The 26,117-nt window shown below is 46.8% G+C and overlaps 2 protein-coding genes across 7 annotated transcripts in view; both read left to right on the forward strand.

Moving 5' to 3' along the window:
* Positions 1–20,923, forward strand: part of LOC308327225 (actin-binding LIM protein 3-like) — a 76,611-nt gene extending 55,688 nt beyond the window's left edge. Inside the window, exons 17-22 of the mRNA XM_080780478.1 lie at positions 2,329–2,470; positions 13,129–13,187; positions 14,062–14,128; positions 14,248–14,255; positions 16,143–16,223; positions 16,760–20,923. Coding sequence (XP_080636604.1) covers positions 2,329–2,470; positions 13,129–13,187; positions 14,062–14,128; positions 14,248–14,255; positions 16,143–16,223; positions 16,760–16,873 — 471 coding nt within the window. The 3' untranslated portion in view covers positions 16,874–20,923. The remainder of the gene's footprint in view (positions 1–2,328; positions 2,471–13,128; positions 13,188–14,061; positions 14,129–14,247; positions 14,256–16,142; positions 16,224–16,759) is intronic.
* Positions 20,924–21,546: 623 nt separating this feature from the next.
* The window catches only part of LOC308327151 (actin filament-associated protein 1-like 1), a 34,454-nt gene continuing 29,883 nt past the window's right edge, over positions 21,547–26,117 (forward strand). For all 6 annotated transcript variants that reach the window (XR_013965166.1, XR_013965167.1, XM_080780356.1 and 3 more), the window contains exon 1: positions 21,547–21,840. The gene's annotated coding sequence lies outside the window, so the exon portion shown is untranslated. The remainder of the gene's footprint in view (positions 21,841–26,117) is intronic.

Here is a 26,117-nt window from a genome sequence, read left to right on the forward strand (position 1 = left end):
TGATATATTTGGAATATGGGAACATAGCCAAGAAGAATTCCAGGAATTTATTGATGTTTTAAATAGCCATCATAGATCCATAACGATAAAATATGTGACACACACAGAAAGGATTGACTTTCTTGATGTAACAATCTTCAAGGGCCCAAACTTTAACACAAATGGGAAACTAGACTTAAAAGTATTCTTTAAAGAAACAGACACTCACGCCCTATTACACAAAACGTCATTCCACCCGACACACTCCTACACAGGAATAGTCAAATCACAACTACTAAGATTCCATAGGATTTGCACGCAAAGAAGTGATTTCAAAATAGCTTGTAAAACTCTATTTAATGCCCTCAGACTAAGAGGATACACTAGGACCTTCCTCCGGAAAGCCCAAAAAACCTTCTTAGAAATAAAAGTGCGAGATACAGGCCCCAAATTGGCCCTGATAACCAGTTATTCAACACAGAGCACACTAGCCAACAACAGAATAAAAAGGAATTTTGAGAACCGAACAGACGATCTTCTAAAAGATTATAAAATTATATCGGCCTACAGAAAAAATAAAAACCTTAAAGATTATCTAGTACACAGCAAGCTAAAAGAAATCAACACACCAGCACGCCAGGGACCAGAATACTTCAAACCCAAACAATTAGTAAAAAATAGAACCACAAAACGCGTCTTGGAGATTAAACAACAAATAACAGCCAGAACCAGCAACTGCATTTATTTAATCACATGTGAAAAATGTGGTTTACAATATGTCGGAGAGACAGGTAAAACAATAGGTACTAGGCTGGGACGACACAGATACAATATTAACAATGCCAAAAAGACAACCACAAGATTGGTGCAACATTTTATGGCGCACGGCATTGGAGCTCTAAAATGCGCTGGACTTCAACACAATCCTAACTGGACAGTAGGACAAAGACGTTTTAATGAAAAACAGTGGATTAAGAACCTCAACACGGATTTTCCTCGAGGCTTAAACATGCCTAAAATTAGATCTTGAACACTAAAAAACTTAAACTCAGGATTAAACTGGAGAAATCTAAAAGTGATTGGATCAGACTTCCTTCGGATACATGGCGAATGCATTTATTCCTTGCATTGTGCCTACACATGTCGCGACCTGCGGTCGCGACATGTGTAGGCACAGTGCACTGAAATCTTTTAATTCCCCCCCGAGGCTACAGTAGGTGTTACAGTAAGGCTACAGTAGAAGGCTACAGTAAGTGTCTACAGTAAGGCTACAGTAGGTGTCTTGCTCAGGCACTTTCACTGAGGGTCGAGCTGGTGACCTTCCAATTATTCCCTGACGGCTTCTCTACCCACTCAGCTGCAGCCGACCCCTACAGACCACTGAAGTCCTGACCTCACGTGCTCATCCCCTGGGTCACGGAAGTGATGTCTTTATATGGAGAATAACATTGGGTCATCTTAGCATCGTCTCTTTTTGCCGTCCAAAAATAAACAAACTGTCTTGGGCGATAATTTGTCAGGGAGGTAGTTTTGTATTGTTCAGTCACTCACATTTGACATTAAAGTTGGAACATAGAAATACATTAAAGAAAAAACAAACAAAAAAATTGAGTGGATCCTGGACCCCCCCCCATCTGAAATGTTTTGTGCCAGGGAGACCCCCAGAAGAAAAGATTTGTGTTAAATGACAACTAAATAACATATACTGTAGGCTCGAGACCCCATGGCAAGTCATTTGGGATCAATATAAGTAGGAAAATGAGCCTCTATGTTATTTAGTCTGGAGCTGTCCTCCAGAAATAGCAGATGTACAAGCTTGCACGCAGCGCTGCACAAAGTGACACGCTGGGGTCCATAAGGGCTCATTTGGTTCCAAACTATCATTTAGCTGGGGACCCCCTGGAACTCCCTCAAGGACCCCTAGGGGTCCCCGGACTCCACTTTGGGAACCACTGTTCAAAACCACTGTTCTAAATCCTGAGTGTTTTGAAAAAACTAATGTTTCTATTTAATATATAAAATCTAAAATGACACAGATGCTTTTAATTGGTGACTGATCAGTGAAGCGTTACTGCTTCCATTTGGTCAGATTGAGGTGTAGTCCATAACACCACACTAGACACAGCCAGCCGGCAGCCTCCCTTAGTGGCTTCATTCGCACACGTAGTATCTTCTCCTACTTACTGTAACCTGTCGTCAACTTATATTCAGTTTCCTTTTTCCATTGTTTAGGATAATGTTTCTGTCTTTGTCCATTTGTTCCTCCAACCGTGCAGTGCTTTCCTTACTTCTATAATTCCATTATACATGCATATCTTCTACTTTCTCTATCTCCATCTGTCCATCCAGGGGATTGGGAGGATGATTCTGAAGGAGGAGATGAAGGCAAAATCGGGTTGCTACGACAACGACCAGTGGGGAGGCGGGCGCACCTCTCGCGGCAGCAGCAAGGAGGCGCTGCAAGGCCAGGGATACAACACCGTGAACGGCTGTAAGGCTGTGTGTGTGTGTGTGTGTGTGTGTGTGTGTGTGTGTGTGTGTGTGTGTGTGTATTACATGGAACTGTATTAAATGGAACTCGTGTTTTCATTTGGTACACACAGCCATATTCTCAAATTGCACACACATACCATTCATTGAGTACACACAACTACCAAGCATTTACAGCACAATGAAGTGAAAAATTGAAAACACAATCATAGAAATGGAACACACATGAATGACAATGACGCTGGAGAATGAGCCATTTGTCCTTTTGAAAAATGACTCCGTGTTTGACTTTTTCGAGTCAAACTTAAAACAGCACACAAATATGCAGCTGAATTCTTTATTTATTTATTTATTTATTACTGTAAACCAGCCTGCTCAAACCAGAAAACCAGAAAATAACTGGAGGTTACGCAGTAACCGTGGTTATATTAGGGATATGAGTGAAGCGATTCACTATGGGAGCGCTCCCTCTGAGCGCGAGACACAGAATAATTATTAATAAACTCACATTCTACTAGTCGAATGGGCCTTTGCGACATGCCGTATTCCGTCACCTCCCCGGGTATAACCGGCGAAATACGCGCATGCGCACTAATTCGGTGAACATTTTCCTTCTGCCGTAACAAGCTAGAAGGGTATCTTGGTGAATCGCTTCACTCATATCCCTAATATAACCACGGTTACTGCGTAACCTCCAGTTATATAGCGGAATATTCGCTTCAGCGATTCACTATGGGAGACTTCATAAACTCCCTTCACCACATCACTGACGTGACACACCCATCCGACAGGTATACCTCCGTGGCCACCTGCGTCCCTGACACAGTGACCACAACCAGGATTCGGGAAGACAGGCAGACGAAGGCCACCCGGGTCACCGACCCGCTGGCCATGTCCCTACCTAGTGAGGCGCAGACAGCCCAAAGGCCGTCTAGAGCACCTCAGGGCTAACTGGGCTGATGGTCTTGGACCACCTCATGGCTCCAGGGCCTAAACCTATGCCCCAGGCTCTGGGCTAACCTAAGTTACCTGAACCAGGGCCTACCTATGCGAACCGCCGCGTGCAGACGCGACACCAAGGACAGCATGAGCCAGAGCCGGCTCTGCTACGTCCAGGTTATAAAACCTCGCAAACGTCGACGGGGACGACCAGCTCGCCGCCGTACAGACGTCCTGTATCGAGACACCCTTGAACAACGCCCAGGATGCCGCCACACCCCTCGTGGAGTGTGCCCTCAGGCCATCCGGCGGGGGTGTACCCGTACTAGCATAGGCCAGTTGAATGGCTTCCACAATCCACCGGGAAAGCCGCACCTTCGTGACAGGTTTACCTATCGCCCCAGCGCCCCATGCCACAAACAGCTGGCTACCCTGCCTCAAGGGAGCTGTTTTCTGCATGTATATCCGTAACGCCCTCACTGGGCATAAAGAGTGTAACTTCCTATCCTCCTCCCCCGCATGAGGAGGTGGATGGAACGACCCCAGATCAACAGGAACACTCCGAGCGAGAAAATTCTTAGGCACAAAGGCTGGGTTCGGTTTCACCGTCACCCTAAGTCCATCTACACTGAAGAACATGCAGTCCGCACTTACAGATAAGGCATGCATGTCACTAACCCGCTTAGCGGTCGTCAGCGCGATCAACAGAGCGGTCTTGAGCGATAGGAACTTTAGCTCCACCAACTCCAGAGGTTCAAACGGCGCCCCCATAAGAGCGTCCAGAACCAGAGATATGTCCCATGGCGGAGCCATAGACCGAGAGACCGGACGTGCCCTGTTCGCGCCCTTCATGAAGCGACGTACTAGGGGGTATCCACCCAAGGTCTTCCCCTCAATACCTATGTGACAGGACGAAATGGCTGCCAGATTGACCTTCACCGTGGAGAAGGATTTTCCGTCGTCCAAGAACTCCTGAAGGAAGGTCAGAACTTCCTTCACCGAGGCCAGGTACGGGACTACTTGCCCAGGCCTCTTCAAACACCACCGTTCGAAGACCCGCCAGGCTACATCGTACTGTTTTCTGGTCGACTGGGCCCTAGCTCCCTGAATAGTCGCTATGACGTTAGGAGGTAGGCCCTCATCCTGCAGATTCAACCTCTCACGGGCCAGGCCCACAGGTCCAGCGCGTGCGGTTGGGGATGGAATATTTCGTGTCTCACTTGAGTGAGCAGGTCCGCCCGCAGCGGGAGCTGCCAAGGGCGGTCGTACAGGAGCGGAGTTATCTCCGACCTCCACGACCCCCATGACGGAGCGATCAGGATCAAGGTCAGGCCCCGAGTCCTCACCCTGTTTAGCGTGGGAAGGATCAGGGACAGTGGGGGGAACGCATATAGCAGAGACCGAGGCCACCCGTGAGCTAGAGCATCCAAGCCCAGAGGTGCCTCCCCCCCGATAGAGAAGAACAGGGGACATTTCGTGTCCTCTGTTGAGGCGAACAAGTCCACCTCGGGAGTCCCGAACCTGTCCCAAACCTGTGCCGCTACCGCGGGATGTAGAGACCAGTTCGCATACCTGAGCGGACCCCTGGATAACAGGTCGGCCCCTGCATTCAGGAGACCTGGGACGTGACATGCCCTGATCGAGAGGAGGTGCTCGTCGCACCACAAAATCAGCTGGCGTGCTAGCATGTGCAGCTGGCGTGACCTGAGTCCGCCCTGTTTGTTGATGTAGTACATCGTCGTAGTGTTGTCCGTGCGTATCAGCACGTGGCAACCACGTAGAAACCGCTTGAAACGGTGTAGAGCTAGTAGAACCGCCATTAACTCCAAATAGTTTATGTGGGCGGTTCGGAGGCCGGCGTCCCATGTCCCCCTGGCCGTCCTCCCATCGAGGGTGGCACCCCACCCCGATAGACTCGCGTCCGTAGTGACCACCTTTCTGGAGAGGACTATCCCCATGGGGACGCCCTCTGTTAGGACATTTTGACCATTCCACCATTTCAGAGCCAGCACACATTCCGCTGTCACTAGGACCCGTCTGTGTCGCTGACTGCTGGGGATCCGCAGAGATCTCAGCCATGCCTGAAACGGTCTCATATATAACCTGCCTAGGCGTACCAGGGAGATGGCCGAGGCCATGAGGCCCGCCATCCTCAGACAAGTTCCAAACGCAACCTTGTGACCTATTCTGAAAAGAGTCAAACATGCACGGAATGACTTGACTCTCTCTTGACTCAGCCTGGCCGTGAAAGAGAGAGAGTTCAGTGTTATGCCTATATAGTCTATTATCCGTGCAGGCACTAAAATGCTTTTCACGTGATTTATGCTGAAACCCAGAGAAGATAGGAGACTCACCACTAGTTGAGTGTGGGACAGCGTCTCCGGTGGTGAGCTCGCGCAGATCAGCCAATCGTCTATGTAGGTTGCGATGCGGACCCCCCGCCGTCTCAGTGGAGCGATGGCGGCTTGTGTGCATTTCACGAAAACCCTGGGAGAGAGGGACATCCCGAACGGCAGCACCATGTACTCGTATAGCTTCCCCTCGAAACCGAAGCGCAGAAACTTCCTGTGCGGTGGATAGATAGGGATGTGAAAATAGGCGTCTTTTAAATCCACGCTGGTGTACCAGTCGCCCTGGCGCAGAGAACGCACTAGCGAGTCCGCTGTCAGCATCTTGAAGCGGAAAGTTTTCATGTGTCGATTGAGAGCACGGAGGTCTAGGATAGGCCTTAGCCCCCCCCCCTTTTTTGGTACGAGAAAGTATCTTGAATAAAAACCCATCTTGCTCTCGTTCGTGGGAATCTCCCTGATGGCTCTCTTGTTTACCAAAGAGACTATCTCCGATCGTAGTACATCCGCCGCCTGACCACTCGCGTGTGACATAACAATCTTCTCGAACACGGGTGGTCTCATTGCAAACTGTAGCTTGTATCCGCGGGCGATGGTGCGCAGCACCCACGGAGATGCACCAATCTGTTTCCACTGTTCTAAATGTAGAGCTAGTGGATTCTCTATAACTACTGGAGAATTTTTCTGTGGTACTATGCTGCCCCCTGTTGGACAGGGGCTGGCAGCGGCCTGACTCACCTTGTGAGATGACACAGAATTCTCCGCCACCGGCCTGGCGCTCATTGATGGTGCAATGGCGCCCTCTGGTGGCGGGGGCGACCAATCCTGGAAAATTTGGCCGTGACGGTGCCAGCAAGTGACAGGTCTGAGGCTGTGACCTGTCACTTTGTTGACACGTCCCCCCACACTTCCCGAGAGCCGCAGTGGCTCTCTTGAAGGTGGGTTCATGACCCTCTGGGTTCGGGTTTGTATTTGGGTTTTTTGTTTGTTTTTTATTTTGCAATATTTTATTACAGAAAAAACATCCACAGAACATTTTGCAATATGACATTCTTGTACATTTACAGAATATTTCACAGTGTGGAAATTGTGTACACTCTGAACACCAACGTCGTCTACTGCGACCCGGTGTGAGCACAATTTTAACCTCTTTGGAGGTGGTCCGCCGGCGAGGTCCGAGACCACTCCCGACGGATTCAAACCCAGAACCAGGGGTGCTGGGGGGCTGGTCCTCTGCGGCCCCCCGAGGCAGGGCCAGGCCTGCTATTTATTGCGGCCACGCCCGCGTCCACGTCCCCTGAATCCGCCTCTGCGTGATGGGGAGTTCTGGCGGCGGCGGTCGTCTCCACGAGGCGTTCGCTGTCTTCCACGGGTCTGGTTGAATGCACGTGACCCCTCCCCTCTCCCCGTGAAGGGGGGGGGGCGGGAGGACGGACGCTCATTGCGGACTCTCCAGGCCTGACGGCTGTGCCTCTCGGCAGGCTGGCGAGCAGGAGGAGGCGGGGCTGACTGAGCAGGTCTACCCGGGCGGGGGAGGTGGCTCCCCGCTTCGGCTTGCCGTTTCTGCTCCTCTCCGGAGGCGATGAGCTTGTTTAGAGCGTCGTGGAACAGGCCCTCATGGGTAATGGACCCTCTAAGCATTACAGAGCGGACGTCACCTGGGTTTGGAATTGGAAACACGTCCAGCCATCTCACTCTTTCTTGTTGGACTGCGTTGGCCATGCCTCGTCCAGCAGCCTCCGTGACGGTCAGCGTGAGCTCTATGATCTCATCGACGAGGCGTTGGGCCTCGGCCAGTTGGTCCGGAGTGGGAGCTGCACCCGCCTCGGCCAAGAGCATCGATAGGGAGCCCTGCAGTAGGGCCCCTGCGTTGGCTGACTTGGCAATGGTCACCATGTTGTCGTAGAGGCGGTTGAGCGTTAGCGAGGCGTCCTTGTCTTTCTTGTCAGGGAAAACCGGGTCCCTATCCATGGGGAAGTAGTGAGGGCTGTGAGGGTTCACCAGGTACCCTGCGGTGGCCCTGTCTATTTTTGGGAGTCCTAGCAAGCCCACCTCGTTGGCGAGCTCGGTGTCTAGGGCCAGCCCCCGACGGCGCTGTTTCTTGGCGTCAGAGGCAGGTTCGGCCCAGGTGTGGGTCAGTACACTTTTAAAACCTCCGGCGAGCGGCAGCGAGTCTTTAGGTGGAGGCTCGGTCCGCACGACTCTGCGGCATTGCCAGCCGTCCTCTGGCGGCAGGCCAGGGTCCTCTTTGGGCCAGTCTCGCCCGCACCTGACCGCTGCTGTTCTGTATAGATCCAGCAGCTCGGTCTCTCGCTTACGCAGCTCGGCTGTAGGTGGATTGGCCTCTGGTGGTGCGATGGCGCCCTGCACGGGCGCCACTTCCTGTCCAGCAGGGGCTGCCTGTTCGGCCGCCATAGCAGCTGCTTGGGCGTCGACGGCCGGAGGGTCCTCGGCCCGCTGCTCTCCGTCCACATCAACATATTCCTCCTCAACAATGACGTCGTCGTCGTCGTAGTCGGAGTCGTGGACCTGGTCCAGCACTCTATAGTGTTGGTAGGAGGGAAGGCCGGTCTCCATGTCGTCGCCTTCGTCCCCGTCTCCGTCCCATTCATGGTCGGTACGTGGGCCGTGGGTCAAGGGCGGGAAGTCCTTGTCCATGTCAAAGACTGGGGGGGTCTTGGCCATCGCTACTGGGGCCCCCTGGGACTCAGAGGGTCTAGACGTGGAGGCTACTTCGTCTGGTGGAGGCCTACTTACCGTGGCCGACGCAGTGGAGCGGGGCCTGGCGCCTTGCCTGATGAAAACATCTTTCTGGTCATTATTATTATAGTCAGCAGAGGGTAAGGGGATCCCTGAGCTCATTGGTACACACGAGGGACTATGGCTAGGCCGTGTGTTATTTACCGTGGCGGGGCCTGCACGGCATCCATCTTGTGAGTCTTCGAGCAGACGTTCCTCGAAGTCATCATAGTTTTCGTCGTTGTCGCGCTCGGGGGACTCGTATAACTTCCGTACACGGGTCAAACGGCGCCAAAGGTTGCGTTTGTCCATGTTCGCGCACTTAAGACATTTATCCGGAAAATCTAGGGCCTCTTCTGCGTGGTCGAGGCCCAGACAGTAGGCGCACAAGTTGTGCTGGTCCCATCCGGACATGGAGTTGCCGCAAGAGCGGTTCTTACATGTCTTTTGTTGCATCGGGTACTTGTCGCCTTGATAGCGGCGGGCTGAAGCTCTAGAACAACTCCGTTCAGACATGCTGCTGTGGTTACAGTATGGCTTATACAGCAACCCGAACAAAAAGGCTAGAAGCTATCGCTTATGCAGCGGGGCTAACTAGTTAACAAAGGCTAGGCTTATACAGCAGCTAACAAGCTAGAAGCTATCGCTTTCACAGCGGGGCTAACTAGCTAACAAAGGCTATGCTTGTACAGCAGCTAACAGGCTAGAAGCTATGCTTTCACAGCGGGGCTAACTAGCTAACAAAGGCTTATACAGCAGCTAACAGGCTAAGCAGTTTTAGCTTACACAGCGAGTACTTACTTAGCGATAGAAGTCTTAAATTCGTGAGCTTATATCACCGAGGTGAGATCACCGATAAAGGAACCTCGCGGTACAGGTCGAATTGCAGACCCGTCCTTATTGAGATTAATTGTTTTATTTAACCAATATCGGAAAAAGGATCTCAGTGATATGAAAGCTTGTGTCTCACGAGCAGAAGAAAATCGAATTAGTGCGCATGCGCGTATTTCGCCGGTTATACCCGGGGAGGTGACGGAATACGGCATGTCGCAAAGGCCCATTCGACTAGTAGAATGTGAGTTTATTAATAATTATTCTGTGTCTCGCGCTCAGAGGGAGCGCTCCCATAGTGAATCGCTGAAGCGAATATTCCGCTATATAACTCCTCAATAGGATTCAGGAAAGGAGAATAAGGTGGAAGGTATAGAACGGAAAAATGTGGTTGGTCCTGGAACCACTCACGCACTTGAGCAGCCCGGTGGAAGCTCATTTGTCTCAGATGACAATGTAGTCGATTCACTGTGGGTCATCTATGTGGTCAGGTGGTACCAACACATTGCTCACCAGACCTGAAGGTTTAGTGATTTGAATAGGTGTGTGTTGTAGGTTGATGCTTTGAGATTTTACGTGAGAAGTGTGTGCAACAACTGAACATTGTGTGTAGTGTTTGGACAACAAGGTGATGTGTAACTGACATCAGAGTGTAAAGAAGGAAAACAAGAGTCTAATGCAGATAAGGGAGTGTGATGTAGTTCAAATTGTGTCGAGCGATTAGGTACATGAAGTGAAGGTTGTGCAAATTGTGCCAAGTTTTTTTTTGTTGTAACTGTAATATCGAGGCTATACAGTAGAAAAGAAAGTACGTAAGAAAGAAAGAAAGAAAGAAAGAAAGAAGAAAGTAAAAGTCTTGGGTGGAGACAGTGGCAATACAACAGTGCATATTAGAACAGCAGAGACAGAGGGAGGCACAGAGAGAATTGAAATAAATGGTAAGGAGAGAAAATATTTAGAGAGATGGAGCGTGTTGGAGAGAGAGAGAGAGAGAGAGAGAGAGAGAGAGAGAGAGAGAGAGGAAGGGAGGGAGGGAGGCTAAAGCAATTTGGAACAGGTCAGAGAAGATGTATGACTCCGAGGTGGAGAGGTAAATCAGGGTGAGAGCAGAGGAAGGGAGAGGAGGAGAAGTAGAATATTAAGTAATAAGTGAAAGGAAGGGAGAAGAGGCCGAAGCTCTGCACCGTGTGATTACTGTGATAGAGTGCAGCTGGCTTCACGGTGAGCATGCATGGGAGTTTCTAATGCTCTTTTAAGGCCTGCACTCATCATCTCTGCCATCGGACGCGTAGTTGGAGACGGCTGGTCTCCATATCCCTTCACAGCCGGCGGCGCGTGTCGGCGCGCCTCGTTGGCGGCGTTGATGCCTGATAAGACACAGAGGATGCAGGTGTGAGAGAACGCACCTGAGAACGCACTCGAGACACACTAGAAAGGCCGGGTGACTCGGTGGAAGAGAAACTGCAGAAGCAGAAAGCCTGTGCAATTAACTCGAAATTAGATGAGGATTCTTATAAAAGGAAAAGACGACTGGCCGAGCTAATTCTGACATTGCTGAGTTCCAGGGGGGTCCCCAGCTAAATGATAGTTTGGAACCAAATGGACCCTTATGGGTCTGTAACTCTGAGAGTGTACAAATGGATAGCAGATATACAAGCTCGTAGCGCGGCGCCGCGCTATGAGCTTGTATCTTCTATTTTTCAATAGCTAAAGCATTAAAACACACAAAGGGGTTCCCGTCCTGAATGGGTTAAGAAAATCTGGATTACAATTGTAACAGAAGAACATTAAAGTAACCAATCCACAAGCTCAAAATGTGCGACGGCAACACTACTGCGTAACGGGCTTTAAGAAGCACTGATGCGACGCATCTCCCAGATTATTGATGGCACATTCACAGGAGAGGTGCATCTAGAATAAACACCAAGCCTCTCACTCCGTTTAACTACAGCACGGGACATATTTTTTACTGTGCCCTGCATGCTTATGGGGAAGGTTTGACTTGTGTTTGTGTTTATGCGGCTGTTTGTTGTTCCCAGTGGTGCTGCATGTTTAATAGATGACCCTTGACAGCTGGCCCGGTTTTCATCATCTCTGGCTGTCTCATTCCACCCTGTACCTACAATACGCTGCACGCTTTTCTGTACGTGTGAATGGTTACCTACCCCACCATGCCCTGCACCTTCATGCATTACGCACATACGGATGCACGCACGCATGCACGCACGCACACGTGTGTGTGTGTGTGCGTGCGTGTGCGTGTGCGCATGCCTCTGCCTGCCTGCGTGTGTGTGCGCCCACGCCGTTTGTGGAAGTTGGGGAACTGCTGTTCAAAGGTTAATGTTTCTTTTGCCTCTCCTCTTCCTCTTTCTCTCCCCACCACTCTTCCCGCTCTCCCTCCATCTGTCTCTATTGTCTCTTGTTCTCTCTCTCTCTTCATCTCTCTTTCTGTATCGCTTTCCCTGCCTGTGTCCCCCCCTCTGGACCGGGGGGGGGACATTTCTCTCTATCTCTGGACCCCCCCCCTCTCTCTCTTTCTCCTTTTCCCTCTATCTCCTTTTCCCTCTCTCTCTTTCTCCTTTTCCCTCTATCTCTGGACCCCCCCCTCTCTCTCTTTCTCCTCTTCCCTCTATCTCTGGACCCCCCCCTCCAGCTTCCAGGTCTGTGCACAGTGCTGACAGTGGTGAGTGTTGTGATCTCTGAGGTCATCATCACAAGGATGACATCATAAGCCATGCTCTTCTCTCTGATCCCTGCATCCTGCCCTCTCTTTTGTTTGCAGGCTTTAGAGATCGCTTTCAAAGCGCACGCTCGCGCACACGTGCACGCACACGGCACACACACGCGCGCACACACACACACACACACACACACACACACACACACACACACACACACACTCACACACTCTATTCTGTAAACGCAGAACACAGACCCTCAGTATTTAGTATTTCGCATCCGTGGCAAAATATAAATAATTGTGGGGTCCTGAATATGAAATCTATAGGTGGCCACGTCTCCACTCTGTAATGAGAGGGCCTGGCAGGTGAATAATGCAGCTTAGTGCAGAAGCTCACATAATGCATGGTAGGAACTAGGAACCGACGCACGCACACACACACACACACACACACGCACACACACACACACACACACACACACACACACACACACACACACACACATTCTGGCTTTGACATCACTGTGTAATTGATTTTGTGTGTGTGTGTGTGTGTGTGTGTGTGTGTGTGTGTGTGTGTGTGTGTGTGTGTGTGTGTGTGTGTGTGTGTGTGTGTGTGTGTGTGTGTGGATGAGAGGATGAAAGAATGAGCGACAGCGAGAAGACGGCTAGGAACAAAAGGAAGTGTGCTAGATGTAGGAGAGAGGGTTGGAATGGAGGAGCAGAGAGGGGGCAAGAGAAGAGATTGATTGATTGATTGATTGATTGATTGATTACTTTATTGAAAATACATTCAAAAGGATAGAGTCACAAGAAAGCCATTAGGCTTGTTTCCGTTGTGGTCCTCTTGGGGAAAGGGGAGAGGGTAGACTGGGTTGTTTAATTAATATACCTCTGTCGCCCTCTGCTGCTCTAGTTGTAGAATCGCACGTCTTCTCTCTTCAGCATTATTTAGTCGGTAGAGTGAGGAGAGACACACACACACACACACACACACACACACACACACACACCACAGAACACTAGAGACATGCTTTGTTCCCTGTGAAGAGAACAACTTGTTGATGTTCTAGGCCACATAGTTGTGTGGGTATGTGTTCATGTTTGTGTTTCTTTCCACAGACTCCTACATCTCCAAATCTGCCTCGTTGCCAGGCTACGGGAAAAGCGGACTGAATCGGGTTGGTGAAGTGTGTGTGTGTGTGTGTGTGTGTGTGTGTGTGTGTGTGTGTGTGTGTGTGTGTGTGTGTGCGTGTGCGTGCGTGCGTGTGCGTGCGCGTGCGTGCATGCGTTTATTTGCTTGCGTCTGTGTGTGTTATATGTGTAGTATGTTTATTATAAGAGAGGAAGACAGTAACACACTGTATGTACTGTATATGTTTTTGTAGCTTTGCGTGTGTACAGTTAGGTGCCATTGATATTGTCCTTTTCTTTTTGCTGAGGTTTGCTTGATCTGTATATTTCACAATGTAGATATTATGTCCACTAGGGGGAGTAGAGAGCTATATAAAAATCTGCAGAGAGAGAGCGAGAAAGAAAGAAATAATGTTACATTTTGTCAAATAAATCTGAAAATGACAATTGCATGTGTATCTGCATATCGTCGATGTGTGGGGCAGAAACCAGCTAACTCCATTTTTTCATTAACTTTTTAATAAATCAGTGCCATGAACACCCTTTTAGTCTGTGTGTGGGTTTTACAAATATTGAACCAATGAAAAGTATTAAAAAGCGCTTCTGACCCTCCTAACTCCATTGGATCCTCAAACCAAACCTCAAACCACCTAACTCCCAACTGTGGAGACAATTGTTTTTTCCCATCATTGATTAGAATGAATGAAGTCAGACGGAATATTAGATTATTATTATTAGATTAGTGGTCAAAAACCTCCTATCTCTGCTTTTTTACTCTTTTAAAACATTTTTACTTTTTTACTTGCACCCTGATAATAAAATAATGGCTTAAACTGTCTGAGTTGCTCCAGTGCCTCCTTTTCTCCACGTGAGGCAGTATTGTGTTAAATTTGATCTATTTTCCGTGTGGTTTTGCTGCAGCCTGGGAGTGCTGGCGGAGACTTTTACCAGTACGACAGTAATAACGCTGTTAACTGGCAGATCAGAGGTCAGTGTTCACCAGAAAACATCAACATTTTAATATTTTCAACGTAAAACATGTCTTTGACCATAAAAGCACACAATATAATTCTTCTCTTCTTTTCTCTTCTCCTTTTTTCTTTTCAGAGTACAAGGTAAGTTATTCTGCCAAATAGCTGCACAACCAGTTCATCGATTAATCTATTTTATGCTCAGTGAAGACATCAGAATTAGCAGACGTTGTCATTTCATTCCACATTAAATAACAAAATACAGAATATGCCACTGCAATACAACTGGTCAATGGAGTACATCTCTCCTTGCAACGTCAAGAGCAGGTAAGTCACAGCACACAAAAAGGGCAAAAATAATCATAATGAACTGGGACCCTCCACAGTAATTTGGGGACTGCCTGTTTGGGAATCAATAGGACACAACAATGGACATACTGTAGTAATAGTATTTTCATTATGGTAACTTAGGCTTCATACTGCATTCATGCATTTTGATGTTTGAAAGGATCATTTCTGTGCCTGTCCTTTATAGTGCACAGGACGCGCTTTGAGTTGGATATGAGAAAATAGGGAGATATTTCAGTGTGTTCTGTGCATGCACATGGTCCTTGGCACGGAAGTGTACAGTATTTGTGAGAAGAATAGTGGAGGCAGGCTGGCAAGGTGACTTTCTCTTTATGTTTTAGAGCATCTGTCTGATAAGGGCTCAGTGGCACACACTCCAATTATGATCTAATCTGTTCAGAGTTATGGCGTCATTCAGCCCAGGACGCTATTGAGGATGAATGAATCATGGCAGGAGAAGAATTCCTTCTTTGTTATAATGGATCTGTTATGTTGATATACGGTACCACTGAAATGTAACAATGTAGATTTTGCACCCCGACATGGTGGAAAGAACAGCTGAACTACTTGAAAGCTACATTAGTAGTCATTCATTCATTTAAAGTGATATTTCACTTTAAGGATCGGATGCTTGATGTTGGAAGGGATTGAATAGGAAGGGTGCGTGTCTGATAAAATGAATATGATATCTAAATATATGATGTGAGCAAGTAAAAATCTGTATATAATATTAATATCTGTACCTTTACTTTACTTTATGGTTGGTTTATTTCTCCATGTTTACATGTAAGGCAGAATTGGGCAAAAAGCATGAAGCAGTTGCTGCTATTTATTTGTAACTTGGCTGCTTGACAGCTACCCTCACACCGAAAAGTTAATAAAATAGCATAATATATGAACTCTTTAACATAGTATACACACACACACACACACACACACACACACACACACACACACACACACACACACACATACACATACATATACTTCTAAGCGCTTCTCTGTCATTTCATTAATCGAAAAAGTAATCTATAGAGAAATTGCTAGGAAAATAGTTGCAGGCCTTCTGTCGAATGTACTGAACTGTCACAGAGCCGGTCAGCGCTGATAAAGGGCCGTGCCTCTGTGAGAAGGGATAATGGAAAGCACAATCAAAATGACATTCATAAAGTACAGTCTTCTGACTGACTGACAGTACTATCACCCGCCCCGCGTGCATAATTGAACCACCACATTCGGCCATTTGGCCTGCCGTGGGAGTAAACGGTATGACGGCACACAAATGTCAGTCGCTCTTCGATTTTTCAAAAATGGCAGACCTACAAGCTCGTAGCGCGCCACTCGGTGGCGCGCTATGAGCTTGTAGATCTGCTATTTTTCAATAGCTAAAGCATAACGTAATGCTAACACCAATTCCTGCCCAGAATGGGTTAATCGGCCCCCCACTCAGCCCTGCACACACACAGGGGCGCCTACGCGCACGCACACGCGCTTGCTTACTCATTCATAAACTCACCTTAACTACAAAGCACTCTAGCTGCTTTACAAGCATTGATTTGTCTCCATATCATCGTACCCCTATCTCTGTCTGTCTGTCTCTCTCTCTCTCTTCCTTCCTCCCGATGTGAAGGAACTCTATGATAGTGTTATGAACAATAAGGTGTCTCTCTTTTCTTTGTCCAGATCTACCCATATGAGTCCCTGGTGGTCCATGTCAGAGGACAACAGCGTCTCCCTAGTGATGTTGACAGAGCCAGGCTGGAGGTAAGGAGTCAAGGACGCGTCCTTCGAAAGCCTACATGGGCTGTGCAAGGACGCGCTGTGATTGGCCAGTAGCCACTTTGAGTGGCAGTTGGGGCAAAGGCTCTCGCCAGAACATTATTTACTGTTCTCTGCCTATCGCGTCGCAACTCGAAAAGGCCCTGAGTCGGCTAAGGGAACTTCGCAACGTTCGACGTGGCAACTCGCTCGCTTTAGCTCGCTCGGTGGTGTCTCACGTCGTGGCTCAAGTTCGCTTCAGACGGCGGGCCTCCATCACGGTCAAGTCCATAGAGTAACAGTTGTTGTAGGTGAGAGGCCGAGAGGCACTGGCCACATTGGCCACAGAAGCAGGGCGTGGTTATATTATATACACAACCCGTGTAGGATTTAATATGTCGTGGTAAGGATGGACACAGCTGTGAACGCTCATTACTAGACATCCAGTGGACATTCATTACTAAAGAGTAAAGACATGGTGGACAGCCATTACTAGGGAAGTTGTAATCGTTCATTCTCCTCTCTCTCTCTCTCTGTACCAGCGCCATATGTCTCCAGAAGAGTTCTACAGAGTGTTTGGGATGTCCATGTCTGCCTTCGACTGTCTGCCTCAGTGGAAGAAAAATGAATTGAAGAAGCAGGTCCGACTTTTCTGAGCAGACAACAGCGCACGGCTGTCGGACCTGCTGCAGGTTCTAACACCTTTTGATAGCCTTCATGCCTTCACACGAAGGTCTGCCTGATCCAACATGACTCTGGCCTGCCACAGATTTCTACTGTACCTTTTTGATAGCCTTCACACCTTCACAAGAAGGCCTACCTGATCTAACACGACTGCCTGGCTCAACAGAGCTGTAGCTTGATGCCGCTCTCCTGATGCCTCTTGAGCTGAGTGACCATCAGGATACCTCCTACTCCAAGTGTCACAGTAAGCCGTAAGGCCTACCTAACCAGGATCCATTGTCAAGCTCAGAGGAACTCTTTCAAATGATCTAGTTCTAGTAGAGACACTCCCCTGAAATGTGTACCCATTGCAGTGCTTCTGTTTGATGAAGAATCCTTCATGGTTGGGTCAAGCCTCAAACCACGCTCAACCTTTTGGCTCAGTGGAAGAGCATAAGAATGCTGCTGTAAGACAAGACACAGAGAGGAACTGTTCGATTTATCGTTGGTCATTTAGGATGACAGACCCAGTCCAAACCAACTGCTCTGCTCAGGGGAACTGGATTACACAGAAAACTGCTACTGTTCCTCTCATCCTCTGTTTAGAGGAGAACTGTTTGACTAATCACAAATGGACTGTAAATTGTCAACACTGCACAGGTCCTGTCCATACCAGGTCAGCTGGGCAACAAACAGGTCATGACATGAATCTGATCAGACCACAACTGCAAGACAAAATAATCGTGTTTCATCATTGCTTGATTAAATTACTGTGGTTGGGTACACAATACAGCGCTAAATCAACAGACAGACAGAAAGCAGGAAACAAAAAGACAGACATGTAGACACAGACAGACAGGAGGCAGATACATAGACAGACAGAGAGGGAGGCAAGAAGACAGTCAGGTTTGAGAGGCGTTTTTATATCTACTCCATTGCATTGGCAGTGTTGCTTGCAGATAAGAGCTGACGATGCAACGTGGTGTTAGCTTGTGGATTTGCTGTTTTTGGCAAGCGACACCACCGTACTATGAACTATAAATGGGGCTCGTTTAACTTTAACCACATGAACCCTAGCGTCCCTATTCTGGGGTGAACATTAGGGGATAATAGGCGATCTACAAGCTCACAACCCATTGCATTGCGACGTGTTAACAGCTTGTAGATTTGCAATTTTTTGGTTCACCCAAAAAAGAAAATCCTTTTTTTTTAACACACCCCATGAAGCCTTGAATTCATGGAGATTTTTATGTTTTTGTTGCATTCCTTAGCCAATAATTTGATGACCGGCAGATAGGCTAGGTCTCTGGTTTTAGACTCAGCAAGTCATCACATTACTGGCTATTATTGGATCTTTTTGGGTGAAGTGGCTTGAGTCCAAGCTGTGTTGGATGCCTTAACCATATCCTACCAGCAGATGGCAGCATATTAACATAACAAAGTAGAGTGGGAGACACTTCGGATCCACTGACAGACAGACAGACAGACAGACAGACAGTCCACATAGACAGACAGGCAGGCAGCTATAGTGACAGGAAGACAGACCAAGAGATAAGACAAAACTGAGGATTATTATTAAATACACGCATTCGACACCATAATACTGCTACAACAATGCATCATCTTATGGTTCAATACAGGCAGTGTTGCTCTGATCATGTGTTAAAACGAATGATCTGACCACCAGAGGGGATTCACATTGTGGGGAAAATATGAAACCAAAGCAATACCGTTTCCCTTTCTTTTTCTTTTCATTTATTTGACTTAAATGTGCATTTGTGTTGTTTTTCTGAAGCCATAATTATCAGTTCTCTGCTAAGCATGGAGTGGATTGAGTTAGTGTTTCACAATCTGGGAACACATTTGGTAAAGAAAGAAAGAAAAAAAAAATCTGTCCCGAGAGATTAAATAACCTCATATTGTTACTCATATTTCAGAGAGTCAAGTTTATGAAACCTGTTATGATTGAAGGTTACGACGGATGACAGCTTGCAACGTGGTGGCCATTGGCCCTTGGCAGGCCCTTATAGCGCTCAGTGCTGGGATAGCAGCAGCACCACATGACCACAGGAGATGAGTATCCACTGTGTGATTACACCCCAAGGGTTGAGCCACATAATAGCAACCACGCCACCTCACTGTGACCTAAGTTGTAATCTGAATGAACTATGACATGATGGAACGTGGAGGTATTTTCAACTGAATTGGAAACAGACAACCGAACACAAAAAGAAACAGTGACGAATTTCCAGCACGTACTAGAACAATACATTGATGTTTTAGCTTTCACTTCTTTTTTTTACGTTTAGGAAAGTAAGGGGGGGGTGAGATATGGACCATTATCAGCCAATGGTCACTAAATTGTACCGTGTTGGACACTGACAATAGCAGACGTACAAGCTCACAACACATGGCCTCTGTGACATGTTGTGAGCTTGTAGGTCAGCTGTATACAGAGCGTGACACCGGTCATACAATGAAGTATAAATTGAGCCTCAGAATAGAAGCTGGGATGCTGTTCCCACATCAAACCAGTCCACCACACCATGAATACAGTTTCATTCTAACTTAAAACGCAGCACTCGGATCCTGTCATTGTCTCGCTTTGTGATTTCTGGCCTTTTTAGTTGACGTGCTATTGTTTCTTTGCTCTGTGGTGTGTGTGCGTGCATGTGCGAGCGCATGTGTGTGTGTGTGTGTGTGTGTGTGTCTGTGCGTGTGTTCATTCCTAAGAGCCTGCCAGTTGGTGTGTACGAATTCTTTCATGTTTCAAAGAGTCAGACACAGACTGTGCACAACAAAAATGATGAATGTTACACTTTTAGAGTTAAAACTAGCACTGAACTGGCAGAATGGAACAAATAGATAAGATGAATAGTGTCGGCCATGCCTTTTCTACCAGATTCTGAATGAAAGCATAGATTTATTGAATGAAATAATAAAAAAAAGTTAGGATGGATGGACGAACGGAAGGAACCCATGAAAACATTATTACCAAGTATTTAAAGTTCATATAAAGAATTGACGTTGGGGCATCAGTGAGTTAAATAAAGCTCAACGTGATGCAACAGGGCATTGCAGAGGAAAGAAAGAAAGAGGGGAAGGAAGGAGAGAGAGAGACAGAGAGAGATGGATAAAGGAAAGAGCAAGGGAAGTGTGGATGGACAGCGAGACAAACTAGGATTGATGGATATGAGTGTGGTGCCTGCTGTCAAATTGTTTGGATATATGCATACTAATGACATATATCAGGTATCTCCATATATGGGCAGTGGGCACACAGGTACCCTGACAAAGCCCCCGACACTACTGTATGCCTCAGTATTAACCCATTCTGGACGGGGGACCCCTTTTGGTGTTTTAAGCATTATGTTATGCTAGTGAATAATAGCAGATCTACAAGCTCATAGCACGGCACCGAGTGCCGCGCTACGAGCTTGTAGGTCTGCTATTTTTGGACAATCGTGAAAATGTGGCACAAATCTTTGAATATATATTCTTTCAGAGCTAAAGTTTGGAACTCAAATCTTTGCTTCTGGCCGAGGTCCCTGGAACAACATATTCTCAGATGGGGGTCGGCAGCCAATTGCATATAATCTTGGGTTTTTCAGAATACTGTCAGGATTTAGAAGACATTTGTAGAATCGTTCCCAGGTCAACATGAACCTCTAGTCCTCCTGCAGGGGTCATCTTGATCGGCGGTGTGACATAGATTGTAATATGTCTGAGCTGAGGTGTGTTTAATTATCCACATAAAATACTTTCTTCATCCTCCAACACTGCCTGAACAAAAATGAATTTAGTAAGAGCTACAAGGTTCCATGTGTTGGTCTGAAGGATCAGGTATAATTCCTACAGCTATTATTTCTGTATGTGTGTGTGTTTTTTATTTTATTTATGAAATACAAGAGCTGTGTTATCAACTCTTACAACCCAGGTCAATATCAAACTTTCTTTCCCTGCTTTTTTTTAGTTTGTACGACACTCGTTATTCCAAATCTGCCTGTCGTCACTATACTGCTGCTGAATCCTAATAAATTAAACGATGGAATAAACGCTGCCAATTTGAAATACTTTTATAGACTTTTACTTTTAAACTCCTTTGGTCTGTTGCTTGGACAATGATGTTGACATTGATTTAATAATAATGCATTATTGTTATTATTATGAATAGTATTGTTGTTTTCTACAACTACTACTACTACTGATTGATTGATTTATTGATTTATTAACAGTTTGAAGAATTAACTCAATACAAAAACTGTTAATAGTGAGTGGACGACACCATAAAGCATTACACTTGTTTACAATAGGGCCCACCATTTTCAATTCATCAAAACATTTAGAGAGTACGAATATACACAACTATATAGTCAAAAGGAAATCATCATAAAAAGGGAAAAGAAACATATACATTGAGGGGTTACAGGGGTGCGTGGGGGATTTAGATTTTACGGGGGCTACTACTACTACTACTACTTCTACTACTACTACTACTTCTACTACTACTACTACTACTACTACTACTACTACTACTACTACTACCAGCAGACAGTAAGTAGGTTATGGTTAATTGGAAGGAGTAACACTAGTCTACTAGCTCTAGGACCCCGCGTAGCACTGAAAAAGGAATCAGGATGCCTAGTCAAAGTATAAACTGGGGCGGTCAGACCTTAGAGTATATACTCTAAGGGTCAGACTGACTCACTCGCTGGTGGCTGACACACACATACGCACACACGCGCACACACAGACGTACGCACAAACACACACACACACACACACACACACACACACTGTCAGTTCGCTTGTAACGGTTGTAGTTGTAACATTATCACGCCTTGAATGGACATATGTCGACGATGAGCCCAGCTTTTAAGCACAGCCACTGAAGTGGTTTTATAGTTTGGACTAATTACACTTAACAGTGAACACGTGTGGGATCCAAACGACACAAGCTGTGAGTAACGTCCTCTCTTTTTAATCCCCCGCTCTGCATTTATTGAGTTTGAATACTTTTCAATTTGTATTTCCATAGCATAAGCTGAAGGGGAAGTTCCGACTGTCTGGTTATAGGCTATATCTTCTCCATCGGTTCAAAGTCAAACTATATTATTGAGCCCAGGATTAAAGACAGCATTACAGTAGCCCTAGATTGACTGTGTATTCAAAATATTCATGATTGCTTTGTTTGTTTGTTTGTTTGGAAAAAAAACATGAAAAATACGTTCCTCCTATATACAGCAGCAGAAATTCATAACATAATATAAAAATAGTAAATATAGCCTGCAGAAGAATACTCACTCTAAATAAAGAAATCCTAATATAATTCCTTTCATATAATGGCTGTGCATAGCTATGTATTATTTATATGCATTCATCACAGGCTAGCCATTCTAGAGATATTTATACTAATACACTACAGTATGAGCGCGTGCGTGCGGAGAACGTAGAACAGCGGTGGTGATGATGATGTCATCCACACCTCCACGGAGTGGATGGGAGGGCCTGAGGTATTCAACAGGTATCAGGGTGGGTGATGATGCAAGCGGATGCTCATAGCGGAGCGGCGACAGTGCCCTGTTGGAAGCTGAGCTGCTGGAGGGAGCTGCGTTCAGTCACACCGTGGTGTATACAGTATACTGTATACTAGTGGTGGTAGCTGGGAAGGTGAAGGAGCAACAATGTAATGTATTATGTAGGCCTATACATGCTATAGGCAGCTCGCATTACAAATAAATATAGGCTACGCAAATGAATTATGTATAGAGATATAAATAATATACTACGGTACATTTATTAATATACACGAATAAATAAATAATGTATGGTAAATAATTAAAAATATATATGGTTATATGAAATAGGCTCTGAAAGGGATAAGCTAGATTCATTTTATTTTCTATTTATAGTGCAACATCCCCCCAAGGGGTCTCTGTGCTCTTCACAGCAAGTCAAACAACAAAAACACAGCACATAGCAAAGAAGAAACACAAAATGTGCCAGCATGCAATATCGCTCTGAGGTAGCGTTTTTATGCTATATCCCATACAGAAGAACTAACATAGATCTGAATGTTTCAAGACTATAGAGGGAGTAACAAAAAACATTACACATAATCGATCGATTGATCAATCAGTCGGTCGATCGGGGCCTGCAGTGGCTCAGGAGGAGTTAGACTAGACTCGTCCGTCTTGGAATCCAAAGGTTCCAGGTTCGATCCCCAGCAGCTCTTCCTGGCTGCGTCGAACTGTCCTTGAGCAAGACACTTTTAACTCCTGACGTACTGCTCCCGATGAGCAGGTTGGTGCAGCCTTGCATGGTCTCCTCCGCCATCGGTGTGTGAAGGATTTGAATGGTCGGCAGACCATTCAAATGGTGCGCGCGCCCTCTCCCTATCGCGGTCATAAACCTTGACCTCTACCACCATGGCTCCTTTACTCTTCCTCTTCCTGTTCCTCTTCCACAGGCTCTCCCGGTCCCATGCAGGCTCTCTTCCTTCCTCCTCCTCCTCCTCCTCTCTCTCTCTCTTTCTGTCTCATAAAAAGAAAACTCCCCAGACCTTCCTCCTCACACAACTACTCTTTGTTTCTGTCTTTCTTTTCCCCCGCCTTCCCCAGTCCGCTGTATGTGTTTCACAGACAGGGACATACGTATAGTCAGAAGGCCATCCCAGTGCGCTGTATGTGTTTCACAGACAGGGACATACGTATAGTCAGAAGGCCATCCATAGTCCGCTGTATGTGTTTCACAGACAGGGACATTATAGTCAGAAGGCCATCCCAGTGCGCTGTATGTGTTTCACAGACAGGGACATTATAGTCAGAAGGCCATCCCAGTGCGCTGTATGTGTTTCACAGACAGGGACATACGTATAGTCAGAAGGCCATCCATAGTCCGCTGTATGTGTTTCACAGACAGGGACATTATAGTCAGAAGGCCATCCCAGTGCGCTGTATGTGTTTCACAGACAGGGACATATAGTCAGAAGGCCATCCCAGTGTGCTGTATGTGTTTCACAGACAGGGACATATAGTCAGAAGGCCATCCCAGTGCGCTGTATGTGTTTCACAGACAGGGACATATAGTCAGAAGGCCATGCAGGTTCTTTTTCCCCCCACACACATAATAATACAGTTGTGAGCAGTGGGTGGAAAGTCACTAAGTACATTTCCTCAAGTGCTGTACTTACAGTAAGTACACATTTGAGTTACTTTTACCTTGCTTATACTCAACACTCAACTCAGACGCAAATATTGTAGGACGTTTACACGCATTTCATAATAATTACCTATAATTTTTTCATGAGCGTTTCTAAGCGGTTTGTACTAGAGATTTAACGTGTCATGAACTGTTACATACGTACATTTTATTTTATTTCAATACAATATATATATATATATAAAATGTAATAATTGATTATTTATTAATTTGATTAACTAATCAATTTACCAAACTCTGACTTCATGTGTCAGTGTTTTCCATTTGGTGTCTAAACGTAGTTTGTGTGAACCAGTAGTGTCAGGTCTTAATCCCTGCGTCATGTTGTGTACAATCTTACAACTGCTGCTGTAAATTGGTTGATTGTAAATCTCTCTGCAAAACTCCGGGAAGCACACTACCTGGAAAAACATCAAGCAAAGATCAGATTGGCAACAACACGAGGCAATTTGTGTGTTTGCCCATCTCTGTGCGTGCATGTCTGTTTGCAATTTGCATGTGTCTGGTCAGTGTGCACTGTGCACGTCATCTGAATTTGCCAAACATAGTTATCTCCCCAATGTATAAATAGAATGATTGTCCTTGTTGTAATGTACAGCAGGTCACTATGCACAAGAATGTCCACTCAGCGTGTTACGAGTCTTTGGTAACGCCACAGCATTGTGGGTTTTTGACTCACCCTCCATTGTGCCATGTCCTCTATTAATTTCCTCACCAGCCGCTGTATCTCAACAAACCGATAAGATAGCTGGAAGAATGCAGGAAAAAAAATGCACGCTTGCCATGCCCGCCCCACCCGCCAGCTGTTTCTTTGTAAATTCTTTACTAAACCCATGCGGAGGGGTCTATTTTCGAGTGTCTGCGTGTGTGTGTGTGTGTGTGTGTGTGTGTGTCTGTGTGTGTATGTGTGTCTGAATGTGAAGACCCCAGGCTGGGGCTGACATCATCCTCTGTTTTCGTGAAAAATATGAAGTTTGAAGCAGACTTTTGTCTTAGACGGGGGACGGGGGGACGGGGCGGGGTGTTAAACTCTGACCCCTGTTTGAAGAGGATGACTGTCTAGAGAGAGAGAGAGAGAGAGAGAGAGACAGAGAGACAGAGGGGGAGACGAGGGGACATGTGAGAGAAGTAGTAGGAAAGAAGGCTCCATGAGTGAGGGATGGCGGGGAGAGGATAGAGAGAGAGAGAGAGAGAGAGAGAGAGAGAGAGAGAGAGAGAGAGGGAAGGGGGGACGAGGGGACATGTGAGAGAAGGAGAAGGAAAAAGGCTCCTTGAGTCCATGATTAAGGGATGGCGGGGAGAGAGGAGAGAGAGAGAGAGAGAGAGGGGGAAGGGGAGACGAGGGGACATGTGAGAGAAGTAGAAGGAAAGAAGGCTCCATGAGCGAGGGATGGCGGGGAGAGGAGAGAGAGAGAGAGAGAGAGAGAGAGAGAGGGAAGGGGGGACGAGGGGACATGTGAGAGAAGGAGGAAAGAAGGCTCCATGACCATGAGTGAGGGATGGCGGGGAGAGGCGCAGGCAGGGAGGCCGAGGGAAGGGGTAGGGGAGACGGCCGGGCGTGGAGGAGGCCCAACGATCCCCCTCTGGGAGTGTGGGAGAGGCAGGAAGAGGAGAAAGAGGAGGAGTGCTGCACACAGCACAATCCTGAACATTAATTCAAATTAACCACTTGAACCCTGAGCGTCCCCATTAACCACTTGAAGGTTTGACTGACCTCTCCAACCCTTGTTATGTTCTTTGAAGAGCAAGTGAGAGAAGAGATGGAACTGGGGCGGGTCCGATTGGCTGTCAGACATTTAACTCATCTATCATGTTCATGTTTCATGTTCATCTTAATTATGAATAATAATATTAATAACAATACAAATCTACAAAACCTTTAACGACCACTCCACAGAACAAGGCGAGAGGGCGTGGGAATGTATGCACGTGTAACTGCATTCGATGACGGATGAGTTTCTTTGAACGGTCACAGCAATCTCGTCCCCCGTCCCCTCCACTGACCACATGAAGCAT

The sequence above is a fragment of the Protomyctophum bolini genome, assembly GCF_963924005.1.
Source record: "Protomyctophum bolini genome assembly, chromosome: 13".
Classification (NCBI taxonomy): domain Eukaryota; kingdom Metazoa; phylum Chordata; class Actinopteri; order Myctophiformes; family Myctophidae; genus Protomyctophum; species Protomyctophum bolini.